This window comes from Quercus suber, unplaced genomic scaffold, assembly GCF_002906115.3.
Source record: "Quercus suber isolate HL8 unplaced genomic scaffold, Cork oak 2.0 scaffold_157, whole genome shotgun sequence".
In the NCBI taxonomy this organism is placed as follows: Eukaryota; Viridiplantae; Streptophyta; class Magnoliopsida; order Fagales; family Fagaceae; genus Quercus; species Quercus suber.
Window position 1 is genome coordinate 101,204 of NW_027069618.1, and position 16,544 is coordinate 117,747.

The 16,544-nt window shown below is 36.8% G+C and overlaps 2 protein-coding genes and 1 non-coding gene across 3 annotated transcripts; all 3 read left to right on the plus strand.

Annotated features, from left to right (window-relative positions):
• The first annotated feature begins 304 nt into the window (after positions 1 to 304).
• On the plus strand, positions 305 to 386 carry TRNAS-UGA (transfer RNA serine (anticodon UGA)). Its single transcript has one exon. It is a non-coding gene; the product is annotated as a tRNA-Ser (tRNA).
• A 5,277-nt stretch (positions 387 to 5,663) lies between these two features.
• Positions 5,664 to 6,599, plus strand: LOC112035390 (uncharacterized). Its single transcript, XM_024068221.2, has one exon. It carries the CDS (start codon positions 5,664 to 5,666, stop codon positions 6,597 to 6,599), a length of 936 nt encoding a protein of 311 aa, XP_023923989.2.
• A 7,931-nt stretch (positions 6,600 to 14,530) lies between these two features.
• Positions 14,531 to 15,248, plus strand: LOC112035393 (zinc finger protein CONSTANS-LIKE 12). The gene is made up of 2 exons (XM_024068222.2): positions 14,531 to 14,941; positions 15,024 to 15,248. Exons 1-2 carry the CDS (start codon positions 14,531 to 14,533, stop codon positions 15,246 to 15,248), a joined length of 636 nt encoding a protein of 211 aa, XP_023923990.2.
• The last annotated feature ends 1,296 nt before the right edge of the window (positions 15,249 to 16,544 follow it).

Here is a 16,544-nt window from a genome sequence, read left to right on the forward strand (position 1 = left end):
CTTTATTTTTATAACTTGATAGTTTGCTTCATCCGAAATTGACATATATTGTAAACATCAACCTACTATACCTGCATAAATTTTGTAATCAATTTCTACGGGAAAACCTTGTAAGCAATTTTATACTGTTTCCCTTTTATTCATTAGTTTGAATCTATTTTAAAATGCTATTGATTAGTTTATGGCTTATCAAATTGAGCCCTCCATGCTACCATGAAATCGTCAATTGGGCGAAGAATTTGGGAGGGAATTAGAATTACAGGGACCTCTATATTTTTGGTTTTTGAGGAAAGCTTTCGCCAATGTCGATATGTCCGAGTGGTTAAGGAGACAGACTTGAAATCTGTTGGGCTTCGCCCGCGCAGGTTCGAACCCTGCTGTCGACGTTTTTTGTAAAAGTTTTTTTTTTTTGGCGAAATGGCGAAATGGCTAATGTAATCACAGATATAATAGCTTCTCTCCTCTCTAGTCTTATTTTTTGAGATTTTGCTTTTACACGTACACAAAGCACTTCGACCCATAATCCTGCAGTTTGGGTCCATCCCCATATCTTCTACTCCCCATGCTGAGTTTTCTAGTTCAAGTTAAGATGGGCTGGTCCCTTTGGGTTTTCTCGCTCTGTCATGTTTAATAATCGTTTATTGATTCAGGCGACAAATAAAGTGGACTACTTGCACCTTGGGCCTCAAAACCCTTCGCGTCCAGACCCATTCGTACCACCCTAAACTTAGTGGTCATTATATGCATCTGCCCTTTTTCTATTTCTTCGAGAGTTCGGGATATTAATCATATTGCATCACTTAACCATTGGGCTGCTATGGTATCTGTGAACCTCAAAAAACTTAAGCCTTCTCTGTTGACTGAAGATATCTTAGTCACGCTTAGACCCAAAAAAGTTTGAGCACATGTAAGTTCCAGACTTTCAGGTTCAGCCTACCAATTTACATTTTTTCTCCACACACCCAAAAAGAAAAAAAAAAAAAAAAACCCATAGAGCAAATTATAGGTAGCTCTTTTTTATATTTATAGATATAACAGTTTTATAACTAACGGCATATCTGTAATGATTTTTTTTTATCATTGAAGAGGAGAAAAATAAGCTGACGGGTCCAAGCAATGTTGATGGACGGGCCCATTAGGTGCAAGACTTGGTAAGGACGGATTTGTTGGCCACATGTCAGACAGAATCTCTATATGGGAATACTTGCGGCACACCTCTTAGATTCTAGGGGTAATTAGAGTCCTAGCGCAATTAAGGTTCTAGAAGCTGCGTGCATCGATGGAGATCTTCTTTATAATGAATATAACTTGTCCATCACGTTTGGGACTCCTCAAGAGGATTTCTACAAGGAAAGACTTCGACTCCAAGTAAAAAAGGTCAACTTTCGACGACTATAAAAGTCCCAATACCCTCACAAATCGAGGTACGCTTAATTTTACCCTCTCTAGCACTCTAGAGTTGTGAGCATATTTCTGACTTGACCTTCGGAGGGTATTTGGCCGGCACCACACCGGTGCTCTTCGCGAGGTTTTTCCTTCCCTTTGTTGTGCAGGTGCTAATTTGAGTGTGCGAGGATCGTGTAGCTCACTGGTGTTTTTTTTTCGGCATCATCAATCATCAAGCTAAAATACCAATTAATTTTTTGTATAGACCTAATTCAAACCCTAAATTTTTTATTCAATAACAAGAAATTTTACCAACTGAACCAACCAAAACCCAATTAGGTAAATTATGGTTAGCTTAAACTCAAGTTCAAGGCCAAATGGGTTAAATTGTAAATACACTTTTCTTACACATTTAAAGTGGTAACAAATGAATATCTTAACCATCAAATAACTCTTAAAAAACTTGACTTCACTTAATAAATCCAACCCTCTATAATGAACAAAATACCACCAAAACACCTCTTGAAAACCACCTTAATAACCAAAATACCCAGCATTGAAAAACAAATTAGACACAATCTATGAAAAGTTTCCTTAAATGTCACCAATTCATTCATGCATCTCTTAAGGGTAAATGTGCCACTCAAACAACATGTTGAATAACAGCAATGTTGTCCAGACTTCACAGGTCACTACCAATTTTCAACACATTTTCTAGCCACTTGTGACACTTTCATTTGTCAACACATTATTTGATAATTGGTGTCAATTACTATCATCATCCATCATCATTTGTTTCTCTCAACATAAATTTCATGTGTTTCAATATGATCACATTCTACGGTCTTATATTTCAAGTTTAAGTTTTCACCTTAAATTTGAGGGGGATGTTAGAGATTTTATGGCTCAAACTCTTTATAAATCAATATATTTGTAAAGCAAGCAAAGTTATCTTAATTTTACTTGTAGCGCAAGTAATGCAACTCTAGAGCTAATCTTTAATTAAATATTTTTAAAAATTGCTATTATATATATATATATATATGCATCCTAAATTAGCTTTTCTTTAAGAAAATATTATAAAGTGAAGACCCCTTGTGAATGCAGGTCATCAAGAACAACTACATTAATTTTGTTTATGCATTCTATTTCAATTTGTTAAATGAAAAGATTGGTCCAATTTATTAATAATAGCAATGATGATGATGATGAATGTAGTGTTTTTTCTTTTCTTTTTTCTTTTTTTGAATAAAAAAAAGTGAAGAAAAATTTCAAATCAAAACAAAACCTATTATACTTCTTGAGTTTGATAAATTTTCACTAATTTTGATCAATTTTTAAATTTATTAGTTTTTAGCTAAAATTGTGCCGATATAAGGTAGTAAGTCACAATTACATGATCAAGCAGATATGTATAATTTATTTATTTATTTATTATTATTATTATTTTTTTTTTTTACAATCGTGAAGCCAAGAAATGCATTAATTGATCAATTCCATTAGTCTTTATTCCTTATTGTGCATAATTAGGAAAATTTTTGTTTTTTTTGTTTTAAAGTAAAAATTAGGTAAGTAAACGTAACATGTTATTGTTCGTGAGTAATGCATGTCCGATTGTCCGGTAATAAAAATAAATAAAAAAAGGGTCGTGTACGTGTAAATATATTGCGGAAACAAAATGCGGGGCCCGGCGCGTCATACATAAATCATGAGGAGTCCACGTGGCCTTACTCAGCTCCACATAACCAAACGAAATCAAATCAGACCAGCTCAGCGAATCGGAATCTCAGCGCTATCCTATGCCACGTGGATCAAACGTCATCACCGAAGCAGAATCATATATATATGTATGTCCTGCTTGAACCAGAGGAAGCAAGAGCCGAAGCAGTGGGCCAATGGGGTGTGTAAATAAGATCACAGACAATCTTGTTCCCTCAACGAGTCAACACCTGGCAATGCCGGACACCACAACCTAGCTATTGTCCCGAACCATAGTACCTAGATGTGGAGCATTCCCATTCAACTTCAAATTACAATTCTAGCCTCGAATCATTTCCGTTGCTTTCCATATAAATCAGTTTGCTCTTTTTGGGTTATTGTTATTATTTTTTTTTAGAGTGGGTTATTTTTATTTTAAACATTCAAAGAAGTCACCAAAAAAAAATAAAAAATAAAAAAATAACTTCATTAGAATAGTTTATATATATATATATATGATAATTTTACACACTAAATTTTAAATGAATTCAAGATAAATTCGTAATGTCATTTTGATCAATTCTTTTTCTTTTCTTTTTCTTTTTTGTCATTTTGATCAATTCTATTTTTATTTATAAGAGCTTTATCTTGTATTTCATGCATATTTTAATGACCATGTAATCTGCTTGTATCACTAAAACACCCCATTAATACTAGGAAATTATATACTGTGTTTGAGAGTTAAAATAGCAAAACTATTTTCTTTATTAAAAAAAAAAAGAGAGAGAGAAAGAGAAGAGAATAGCAAAACATCGAAACCATAAGGTTTGAGTCAAGCGGAATAAGAACCTAATCAACACATCTGAATGATGAGATTTAAAATTACATCGAGTAAATGAAAGATATCACTCTTGTATTATGCTCACAAAACATATATAGAGTTACCATGTTTTTATACGGTAACATTTACCTTCTATGTGTTTTTTTTTTTTTTTTTTTGAGAGAGTTTCAATCTATGGCGTCCGCTCCTGATGATAGCTCTTTATCATCAGACCAAGACACCAATCAGTTTTTGGTGTAGGCGGAGATTGAACCCCAGATCTCTTATACAACCATCAGAGACTTTACCAGTTGAGCTAACTGGAACCCACACCTTCTATGTGTTTTGAAGCTTAAACTATTCTCGCTAATATTAAAGGAATTTAATCATGTGGAAATTGCCAACAATACTTGTTTAAATAAAAAGAATTTTACCTTAAAAGCTTCCGTTTCATAAATATACATAAATCCAAATGAGGATTGAAACAAGAATTTTGAGAGAGAGAGAGAGAGTAGAATGTTCTTTTTCTCTCTTTGTGATATTGTTACTTGCTCCATCATTGAATTGCATTAAATTAGAGAAAAAATAGCCTATCAAAAAAAAGTAATGATAGTCACGCACTAACTAATACTGTATTACACACACTCTACCACATGGACCAAAATCATGTTTTAAAAATACAATTTCAAAAGAAAGTGTATATGAAGTGTGTAAAAAAATTTTCCTTAAAAGCAAACTAGAAGAAAACATGCATGTATAGCAAACCACAAGGAGGTAAATATTTAGTAACACAAACTTAATATGGGAGTAACTCATAGTTAGTTTTTACGCGTAACATTAACATACGCGTAAAATACTCGTACATCCATAAGTTATAAATAAACTCGCGTTTCTAGTTCACTTTCCAAATGTACAAAGGTAATCACATTTAAAAAAAAAAAAAAAATGAAAGTATAGTTTACGTTAGTTGCACCTACATTATAATCGATCAATTAAAAATGCATTTGAATGGTAAAAAATTGTTGTCGTAAATAAGAGATAACTCACTTTACAAAGCCTAAAAGATAACAATTCAAGAAGATAAAGTGATAAGCTTTAACTTACTAGAGGCCTATAGTAGTAGTCAAAAATTGCCAACCTCATGCTACCAGCTGTCTTTCTCCCGATTTAATATATCTTTCTCTTTTATACTTCCTCCCTAAGTCTCTCTTATATTATTTTTCACCCTTAAACCTCTTTTATCTTCATCAAAATATCATTATGGGATGAATAGTAAAAGAATTTTTTTTTAAAAGTAAAATTAATATATTCAAGAGAAAAGTAGTAAGTAGGATAAACTAAAATAGACAAGTAACAAAGAGGTGAACAAGTTTATTACATTGTTTTTATTTAGTTAAAATTGTTTATTTTGGATTTATGAATAAGTAGAACATTATTTGATACGTAATTCGATTATTATCTTACAGACAAAAAATTAGTATTATTGTTGATTTAATCATGATTATTGAAATAATTTTTTTTATTAAGTAGATTATTTCACAATAAATTGTTGAGAATTTTCTATATGACTGTAATATGATTAATGTTTTCGGATTTTTATTGCTAAACTTAAATATATAAATGTATTATACTCATACTATACACAAACAGTTCTTTTTTCTTTTTTATATTTTTCTAGAAAAATTTTGAAACTTAATGATATATATCACATGATATGTCACATTTCTTAGACGCACTGGAAAAAGAAAACAAAGTACGAATGAATCCTCTCGCTCTCTCAAGGGAAGAACAAGAGGAACTGGTACAAAGTAATAAAAAATTTAAAGATGTTAGGCATGCAGACTACAATGAAAGGCAAGGCTCTGGTTCTTCATCTCCGAATCAAGGCCAAGGCATATGGAATGAGTTAGGGTCTTTCAAGGACAGGCTTATTGGGGATATACCAAGTGCATATACTCAAGCTTTTAGCTTCGGAGAAACCATGGAGGATGATGAAGAGTCTGATGAGGAGGTGGAAAATCTTTGTGAAGGGCTTGTTGCGATTAGATTTTCTAGAGGGTTTAAGAAGCAAATTCAAACCCCATGGACAAGAGCTCTCATAGTGAAGGTCTATGGCAAGTCGGTGACTTTAAGCTTTTTGCACAATAGACTCCTATCCATGTGGAAACCTGCTGGGAGGTTGGATTGTGTTGATTTGGGGCATGGGTTTTTCCTGACTCGATTTTACTTGAGGGATGACTATGAAGCTAAATTGAAGAAAGGACCTTGGTTCATTGGAGAGCACTTTCTCTCCATTAGACCATGGGAGCCAAATTTTCGTCCCGCATCAGCAAATGTTACATCAATGGTTGTATGGATTAGGTTCAATGAGTTACCGATAGAATACTATAACTCTGAAGCATTATTGCAAATAGGTAAAGCTATTGGGAATGTTTTAAGGGTTGATACCCACATTGCAAATGAAGTAAGAGGCAGGTTCGCAAGGTTGTGTGTTCAGGTTGATGTGCATAAGCCATTGGTGATAGCAATCTTGATTGGTAAATTTGAAAAACCAATATGCTACGAAGGAATACAAAAATTATGTTTTTCTTATAGCAGAATGGGTCATCGGAAGGAAGGATGTCCGTTCATGGTTCGACCAGATCCAGTGCCAAGAGAGGTGGATGTGGTGAACATAAGGGATGTTGGAGCCTGATCACCTCAATCATGTGAAGAGCATGCAACTGCCAGGACTAATGCAAGTAAGGGGCCCAGCAGTGTTGTGCATGGTAATGCACATGAAGAGGCTCAGGAAAGGCTGTATGGTCCTTGGATTATTGTGATGCATAAGAGGAATGTGACAAAAAAATCAAAAGAGTGGAAGGGCCCTCACTGTATTAGACAACAGTCGGCTAAGAAAGGAGCAAAGGTAGACAAAACATGAGGCAAAACTTAAGCTGGTTGTTAGGAAACAAAACTTAGCTAATGGGCCGAGTAGGGAGGCTAAAAGGAAAAGCACATCCCTTAAAAGTAGTTTGGAGGCCAAAATAGAGAGCTCTATTCAAAGTGTGAAGCAGGTTAGCTCTCAACAAGCTCAAGGTGCATCATCTAGGAACCATGCAACCACAAAGATAATGCAAGTGGACCCACGGGCTGATAGAGAATGAAGTAAAAGACAACACAAAAATAGTACCTTAGTCAAGGGTAAAAAGGCAATTGCATGCGCAAGGGTCTTATTAGAAGCCTCATCTAACGCCGAAAGAGATAATACCCTTTCTTCATTATCTCAAAATCATTCTAACACCCAAATCCTTCACTCCTTGCATATTTAACCAAGTAGAGTCCAGCCAAGCAATGTTCAGCCAAACCAAGATGAATAATCAAAGGAGTTGAAGGAAGCTCAAACCCGAGAGCTCTTGCTAAGTTTCAGTTCTAAAGTGTGTCATGGGCAGAAATGGGCTATAAACATGGAATGGATCATAGTGGAGATACCAGACATTGTGCTAGTGGAGATTCGTGTGAATCCAACTCATGTGATGGGTTGGTTCAACAACAAGCTTTGGAAGGCGTGGAAAAATATATTTCCGTTGACAGAGAGGAGTGCAAAGGAGGGAGGATTGGATCCAGCGTGAACAAAGGCGAGGAATCCGTGGTGGGAGTTTTTGGTGGACACACCATCACCGAAGGAGGAGGGTCAGCTTATTTGGGAAACACTACCTCAAATCTTGCCAATGTCAGTACTATGCGAAGTTAACCCAATGGAGAGTTTGTCAGAATGACGCATGTTGGAAGAGCAACCAATTTCAACTTTTCATATGGGGAACAAGCATGCTACGAAGCTGATACATGTCTTTCATCCAACTGTGGTGTTCATTGTTCATGGGTCATCCTAAGAAATGGATATGGGAGTGCTGCAACACAACATAACAATGTGTCTAGGAGAGGGGCAGACGAAGGAGATGCTGAAGCGGATCAGATGAAATTTGAGGGAGGAGGTGAAATCCCTGCTACCTTTTGATGAATGTCCGATTCCTCAACACCATTTCCTAATGAATATCATAATATGGAATTGTAGGGGCGTTTTGAAGCCCTCATTTCAAAGTCATGTTAGAGAGTTGGTTCATAACCATGATTCGGAAATTTTAGTGTTGATGGAAACCAGAATTGGGGGTGATAAAGCTAGAGAGATATCAAGCAGGCTTCCTTTTGATGGGGCAGCTCATACAAATACCATTGGTTACGCCGATGGTCTTTGGATGTTGTGGAAGTCAAATAGGGTGGAGGCTTCTACTTTATCTAGTACTGAGCAAGAAATTCATGCTATTGTTAAGGTAATGAATTCTAACTCTAGCTGGTTATTTACTGCAGTTTATGCTAGCCCTAGGACTGCCGAAAGGCACATATTATGGGAAAATTTAAATAAAGTTATGGAGCTTCATAATATGCCTTGGGTAGTAGTGGGTGATTTCAATGAGCCTCTTTTAGATGAGGATAAATATGGGGGTGGGCAATCGGTGTAAATAGATCCTTATTATTTAAAGAGTTTCTAGATAATTGTGACATGATTCATATTGTTTTTTCTGGTCCTCGCTTTACTTGGACTAACAAAAGGGAATTACAAGCTCTTATTCGAGAAATGATAGACAGGTTTCTTGTAAATGCAAGTTGGTGCCTTTTATACCCGGATGCTAAGGTAGTTCATCTAACAAGATGCCATTAGATCATTGCCAGGTAATGCTTAATATGCTCCCAACAGGGCACATAGGGAGAAATAGACTTTTCAAGTTTCAAACCTGCTGGTTGACAGATCCTACTTTTCCTAAGGTCATGTCGCAAGCGTGGAGAATGCCTATTGATCTTGAGGAGGCCATAGATAACTTTACAAAGAAGGCTTCGGCTTGGAATAAGATACATTTTGGAAATATCTTCTCTAAGAAAAAGAATATAAAGGCTAGACTGAACGGCATACAAAGGGCAGTTTGTGTCAAGCCTTCAATGTTCCTACTCAATCTTGAAAAACAATTGCTAGAGGAGGTCAACACGATTTTGAGGCAAGAAGAGGAATTTCGGGCATTAAAATCCCAAGTAAATTGTCTTATTCAAGGTAACCGCAATACCGCCTTCTACCATGTCTCCACTCTAGTTAGAAGAAAATAGAATAAGATTTCAACAATCAAAGATGCAATGGGGGAGTGGCTGTATGAAGAAAATACAATCAAGGAGTTTATTCATGATGGATTTAACAAAGTTTATACAACCTCTCTACCTAGTGCCTCCAGATCATATCTGTCAATTTGTCAGTGGCAAGTCAGGTTATTGGAAGATGAAATGACGAGTATTAGTGGGGTTGTGATAGAGGAAGAGATAAAAGTAGGCCTGTGGTCACTAAAAGCTTACAAAGCTCTAGGTCCAGATGGATTGCATGTCGGTTTCTTTCAAAGATTTTGGTTGGTTGTTGGTAACTCAGTAATGGAAGAGGTGAAGAGGGCCTTTGCAAAAAGGAAGGTTCCAAGCTATTTGAATAAGACTCATATTGCTCTTATTCCTAAGATCCAAGGCCTTGAGACTTTGGGTAACTATAGGCCTATAAGCTTATGCAACTTAGTCTACAAGATTATCACGAAGATCATAGTCAATAAATTGAGACCGTATTTGGATAAGCTTATATCTTTGCACTAGGTAGCCTTTGTTCCAAGAAGGAAGGGGATAAATAATGCAATTATAGCCCAAGAAATCATTCACTCTATTAGCAAGAAAAGAGGAAGAGTTGGGTATATGGCTTTGAAGATTGATTTGAAGAAAGCTTATGACAAGCTTGAATGAAGTTTCATCAAGGATATGCTTATTAGAATCAATCTTCTGGTGGATCTTATTGAAATTATTATGAGTTGTATTTCGACGGTCACAACGTCTATTCTGGTTAATGGAGATGCCTTAAAGTCGATATACCCCTTGAGGGGAATAAGGCAAGGAGATCCGCTATTTCCATACTTGTTCATTATTTGTATGGACTATCTTAGGCAGCTTATTGAGAAGAAATGTATGAGGAAGGTATGGCAACCAGTTAAGGCCTCTTAGAACGGACCAGCCTTCTCCTATCTTTTCTTTACAGACAATCTTGTTCTCTTTGCCAAAGCGGATTATGTCAATTGTTTAGCCATTAGGGATGTGCTTGATGATTTTTTATGTTTATCGGGCCAAACTATCAGTGAATCCAATTCAAGGGTTTACTTCTCACCAAATGTTGATAGGGATAGTAGAGAATCTATCTGTGACATACTTGGCTTTACCTCCACTCTGAATCTTGTCAAATATCTAGGGATCCCTATTAAAGATTCAGGCACCTCCTCCCAAGACTACAATTTCATGTTGGAAAGGGTTAAACAAAAGCTTGTGGGTTGGAAGGCAAATTTGTTGTCTTTGGTTGGCCGAGCTGTGCTCATTCATGCTTCCATAGCAACTATCCCATCCTACATGATGCAATGTGCTCATCTTCCAGGGAAAATTCTTGATGGATTAGATCGGGTTAATTGAAATTTCCTTTGGGGTTCCTCGAAGACAGCCAAGAAGGTTCATTGGATTGGGTGGCAAAAGGTGATGAGAGCTAAGGATGAACGTGGTCTTAGGCTGCAAACGGTTGTGATGGTCCTTTTTTGGACAGTACCCAGGCCCAAGTAGAAACAAGGATCTTGGGCCCTTTACTTGTTGTTTGGTGAACTAAGTTTAGTTCACTGCAACTAAATAGGGGCTGATTATGAACCAAGTTGTGTGCAAGTCACATAAATATCCTCAAGGCAAAAATATGATTCCTCCTAAGCAATAAATACCATTATAAGTTTTTTAGTGTCATAAAATGACCATTTACTCTTATGAAATAAGTAAAATAAGTATTCATAATATTTACAATGAGAAGGAGATTGAAATAGAGTATTTGAGGCTTATTTTTTATTGTGTGAACATTTAAAAAATTCATTCATTTGGTACCCCAAGCGTAATATCGTGGTACCTCGGGCGTGATGTCGTGATTCCCAAGGTTACTAGGCCTGTAAGAACCCAGAATGTTGATTCTCTGAACTATACAATCTTTCTCCATGCTTATTATGCAATAGAGTTTTGTCATTTCCCTTTACCTCTATAGTTCCTGCATAAAAACACATTATACAATACACATATCTTCAAATAATTGTTAGTTTCTTAGATTAGGATATAAATTTTAATACATATACATAAATGTAAATGAATTTCATGAGAATAATTCAGCTACGAGGATCTTAGCCACAATTCTCACAGACTTAGTGCTTTTGCACAAGACTTGTGGGATTTGGAACTCAAGTCCAAGTGGCTTTGCTTGGGTATTGTCTTCCAAGATAGTTAGGTGAAGAGGATTTTTGTGAGAGAGAGTGCTATCTGATGTGTGTATGTTTTGGCATATGTTTCTTTGAAGGCTAAGTGATATTTTGAATGAACTCAAGGATATGGGACAAATTCCTCCACCTTGGCTTTCTTATTTTGTTTCTTTCTTTCTCTTCCTTGCTGGGCTATTAAAACTCTAAGAATATATCTTTTGAACCTCTGAACTATCCCTCTGAATCCTTTTTTTCTCCCTTTCCAATCCCCCCTTTTGACATGCCTTAGTGTTCTTTTTATAGCAGACCTGGTCCGGTACCCTAGGCGAGGACGCCCCCGGTCTGTTGGGTAAAACCATGTCTTCTAGAGCCTAAAAATGTGCATTGGGCAGATGTTTAGCTTATTTAGGCAATTATAACTCAAAAGGAGCATTTGGCTTTATTTACAAATGGAAGATTCTTTCTTGGAAAGTCAAAGGAATGGGTGGGCTGCACAATGTACCCTGGGCGAGGACGCCCCTGGTCTGTTGGGTAAAACCATGTCTTCTAGAGCCTGAAAATGTGCATTGGGCAGATGTTTAGCTTATTTAGGCAATTATAACTCAAAAAGGGCATTTGGCTTTATTTACAAATGGAAGATTCTTTCTTGGTAAGTCAAAGGAGTGGGTGGGTTGGACAATGTACCAGATGACAACTTTAGTTGAAAATGACAATTGAGAGGAAATTGTGGGAAAGTGTCATGCACATGGGGGAACTGAGATTTCCATTAGTTCATGCATTCCAAGCAAATATATGAACCAAGGGAAAACTTTGGGATCTTCATTTCACCAGAAATCACTTCCCTATCAACCAAACCATTCCTCCCTTACTATCCACTCGGGATCCCACGAGCTTGGACCATGGGTTACAAAGAAAATACCTGGTTTTGCTTGGATTTTTAATGGCTTTTTTGCTGGAAATCTAAACATACATAGGGTCTTGATGTTGATTCTTCTTGGTACATGTCCTCTGGCTTGACTGAGATCCTTACTGCATGTCCTCTGACTGGGATCCTTGCTGCACGTCCTCTAACCTGACCGAGATCCTCTTCTTTTTTCTTTATTATTATTATTATTATTTCTTTCTTTTTTTTCCTTCTTTTTGGAACTTTGGGCCTTCATGGTCCTTCTTAACTTCATGAATTGGACATTTTTTTGTTAAGGCCCATGGTCTTTCCTTACTATTCATAGAATGGACTTTCTTGTGAAATTTTGGTCTTCAACAACGGTAAAGGGAAGAAATATTTCCCTTCTTGCAAAGTTGAATTGGAGATTAAACACTTAAAAAGAAGCACCTTGGGCTAAAGTTTTAAGAGCCAAGTATTGCCATAACAGAAGTGTAAATACTCCTAATGCTAATAGGCTTCCTTGCTCTCATGTTTGGGTAGCCATTAAAAAAGGCAGGAAGGTCTTTACCAAAGGTAGTAAATGGATGGTGGGAAGGGATAGGAAGCTGAATTTTTGGTATGGTAATTGGACAAAGTTAGGTCCTCTTCGGCAGCTCATTCAAGGCCCCCTACCTAGAGAAGCTCCTAGTTGGGAAGTGAAAGATGTAATACTTGACACAAGATGGGACTGGGATCGTATGCCATTTGTTTTTCCACTAGAAATCAAATTAATGCTCCAAGCAACCTTGATGCCCTTAATAGGAAGGGGAAGTGATAAGCTTGCATGGATGAATAATCCTAGAAGGGACTTTGACTTAAAGAGTGCTTATAAACTTGCCATAGGGATTGATACGAATGTCGTTTTCTTTGCTAGCTGGATTTGGAAGTTGATGACATTGCCACGTATTAAAACTTTCTTATGGCAATGTGCTCATGAGAGCATCGATGTGAAGACTTGCCTTATGCAAAGGGGAATGATTAATGGATTACTGCCCCATTTGTCATCAAGAAGCTGAAACAGTATTGCATGCTCTAAAGGATTATGCTTAAGCTAAGACTATATGGAGGCAGCTAGGAGTGCAGTCTTCAAACCATGATTTTTGGCTACTAAATTTGCAGATTGGCTGAACAACAATGCGAATTCAAGGAATAATCATGTTGGTGGTCATATTCCATGGAAAACGATATTTTCCTTTGCTATATGGAATATATGGAAAGGTAGAAATAGTTATGTCTTTGATAAGAAGAATCCAAATCCAAAGCTGGCCATGGAGATAGTGAATCAAGCGGTGCAGGTTTTTTTTTTTTTTCTTTTTTTTTTTTTTTTTTTTTTTTTTTTGCGCTTCATCTCCTAGAGGACTAACACACTCCATCATAAAGAGGGTTAGATGGGAGAGACCGCCAGGAGGATGGGTTAAACATAACATGGATGGGGCTGCAAAAGGAAATCTAGGTTTGGCAGGTTGTGGTGGAGTGTTGAGGGATGAGAATTGCAAATGGATTGCTAGATTTTCAAAGCGTATAGGAATATCTGCCAGTTTTGTAGCTGAATTATGGGGGCTTAGGGAGGGGCTTATATTATGCTGTGACTTAAATGTTCCATCTCTTGTAGTTGAACTTGATGCTAAAGCTGTCGTGGAATGCTTTCTCAATCCAAACTACCACAATAATGTTATCTCACCCATTTTGGATGACTGCGAGCAGCAAGTGCGGCGGTTTCATCAAATTCAATTTAGCATTGCTATTGTCAAGCCAATTGGTGGGAAGATATGCTTGCCAGAATGAGCACTAATCAAGTGCTTGAATTTTTTTCCTTTGATTGTCCGCATGTGAACATTAGAAACATTTTAGATGAGAACGCTGCTGGGTTGTATGGAAACAAAGCATGCCCGGTAACTAATGGTGTTACTTAGCTTTAAATGAAATTTGTATTTTAGCCAAAAAAAAAAAAAAAGATATGTCACATTTCTTTACAATATGTTGAATTATGACATATATTACTAAGTAACATAATAAAACATATGATAACTCAATATTTTAAGGATAATCTTCTAAAAAAAATTAAGGATATATCACAAGGTGGCATGTGTAACTTACATTGTTATTAAGGTCAGGATTGAATTTCAAAATTTTAAAATATAAAAGGATAAAATTCAAAATTAATCCAAAAAGTAAAAACAAAAACTTGACAAAATAGGGTGGAGGCGAGGAAGGTAATTTCAAGATTTATAAAGTATTTTTCTATAATAGACAAAGCAGCTTACTCTTTTTAAGCTTGTCTTCTTCCTTTTCTTCTCAATTCTCATCCCAGAGAGAGAAAGAAAATTCCAAGAAAACAATAAGGAAAGTTCAAAGAAAGAACCAAGGAAGGAAGGGATGAAGACGTGCGAGCTTTGTAAGATACAGGCTCGGACCTACTGCGAGTCGGACCAGGCAAGCCTGTGCTGGGACTGCGACGCCAAGGTCCACGGCGCCAACTTCCTCGTGGCTCGCCACTCCAGGACCCTTCTCTGCAACACATGCCAGTCCCAGACTCCCTGGAAAGCCTCGGGTGCCAAGCTCGGCCACACCTTTTCCGTCTGCGAAACCTGCGTTCGAGGAAACCATAACAACGAAGAAGAAGAAGAAGAATTAGAAGACGATGATCACGTTCATGGTGATGAGTCACCTTCGCCAACAATGTCTTCTTCGAGCAGCAACGAAGAAGAGTCGGTGACGGTGACAGTTTTCTCTTCTTTGAAACTAAAGCGAATGCATGAGAATGCTTCAGATCTTTTATACTCTATGGTATTAATTTTTTTTTTTCATATCACATTTTTTTGTTCTCAATCTATCAAGGGCTAGGATTAATTTCTTGTGTATATAACAGGACGATCTCGGCCGTGCATCATCTCCACGGGAGGCGACTTGTATTGACTCGTGTAGGCCTTTGAAGGACCGGAGAATCGAACCGGGCCGGTTGGCTCAGGTTCATTCCCGTTCGGCATCTTCTTTGGCGATCATGGAGTCGCCCAAGAGATTACATCAGCGAGATTTGTGCGAACCGAGGAAAGAATCTGGAACCGTTAATTTGGATTCCTTTAGTTCTCTTTAACGTTCGGATTGGATTAGAGGTAGTATAGTTTGTGGTAGATTTTGCAATTGAAATTGAGCCCCTTCTATTCCAAGTAACAACAATATTAGTATTACCATTAGTTAATTTGTATTTTAGTCTTAAATATATAGAGTGAGAGACATTTTGGTTTTATTTTGACGATTACTGTTCTAATTTCTCTATTTTCTTATTATTACAAGTCCTAAATTCTCGCTGTTTAAGCTAATCGATGTCGTATCATTAACACTGCAAATACTTTCTAAGAGTTTGTAATTCAATTGGAATCTCCTGTAATTTTAATCAAGCATAACCAAGGAGCGAGGTTGGGAAATAATTTTTATGTTTGAAATAAAATCACCCCCAAAAAAAGGGTATATTTTTAAAGTCTTGAAAAGATTCAAATGGAAATGGTGTGAGACATTTCCTCTAATAATAGCCCACAGCACAGGAATTTTTTGTTTAAAGTAAGGTATTTATATGTTCCCTTTTTTGTATGGTTTGGCCTAAATCTCAACTTTTTTTTTTTTTTTGGCCTAAGTCAGAACTTGGTAGCTAGGCTTTTAGCCAGAGAGAGATGCCTGAAATGGGTGAACATGTAGACCTGAATCAATCACAGAAATAGCAAGTGATGAATGGCGGAAGTGTTTTTTTACCAATCGTAAAATGGCAAGTGACCAAAAAAAACTATCATGGACGATCTTCAGGACAAGAAGTAGCCTATACGTTTCTCAAAAACAAAAAAAAAAAAAAACAAAAAAAGTAACCTATACACCTACCTATGGGGGCTAGGGGGGACCTCTGAAAGTGTGTGGCTAACGGCTGTATCATTACGTGGCTGCCCTTAAATTTAGTGGCCATTATCCGCACCAACATTGAACCAACTATGTAACCCATTTAATGGTCATAACGTGTGGTTTCCATGCTTATTTCATGTGTGGCCGAACTTGTCTTGCTGTTTAAGGAGTGGTCGTAACGTGTGGCTTTGGACTTTGGACTTCTGTCTGCAACTCTGTGTCGTAAGTTGTAACGCTGGTTAAGCACAGGTTCTCTCATAGTCATGCCCATATTATATATCATTGCGTACTATATTAGTATGCCAAATGATTTTAGTAATGTTTTTTTATTTTTAGAAATATTAGGTTTATATGTATAGGCCAAGAGGCATAATTATATTACTCAACCTTACACTACGACTAGAAATGGAGCTGACGGCGTGAGTGTTAAAATTCGTGAATCTCTGTGATGGTGCCATTGTGTTTGGTATGGTAAAAATTCTATGCTAACATGCTATAAGAA

Excerpts from the sequence above, each read along its gene's own strand:
- LOC112035390 (XM_024068221.2), top strand. The coding sequence starts at position 5,664 with ATGAATCCTCTCGCTCTCTCAAGGGAAGAACAAGAGGAACTGGTACAA.
- LOC112035393 (XM_024068222.2), top strand. The coding sequence starts at position 14,531 with ATGAAGACGTGCGAGCTTTGTAAGATACAGGCTCGGACCTACTGCGAG. Across the intron at positions 14,942-15,023 it reads CAGATCTTTTATACTCTATG|GACGATCTCGGCCGTGCATC; the intron begins GTATTAATTTTT and ends TGTATATAACAG.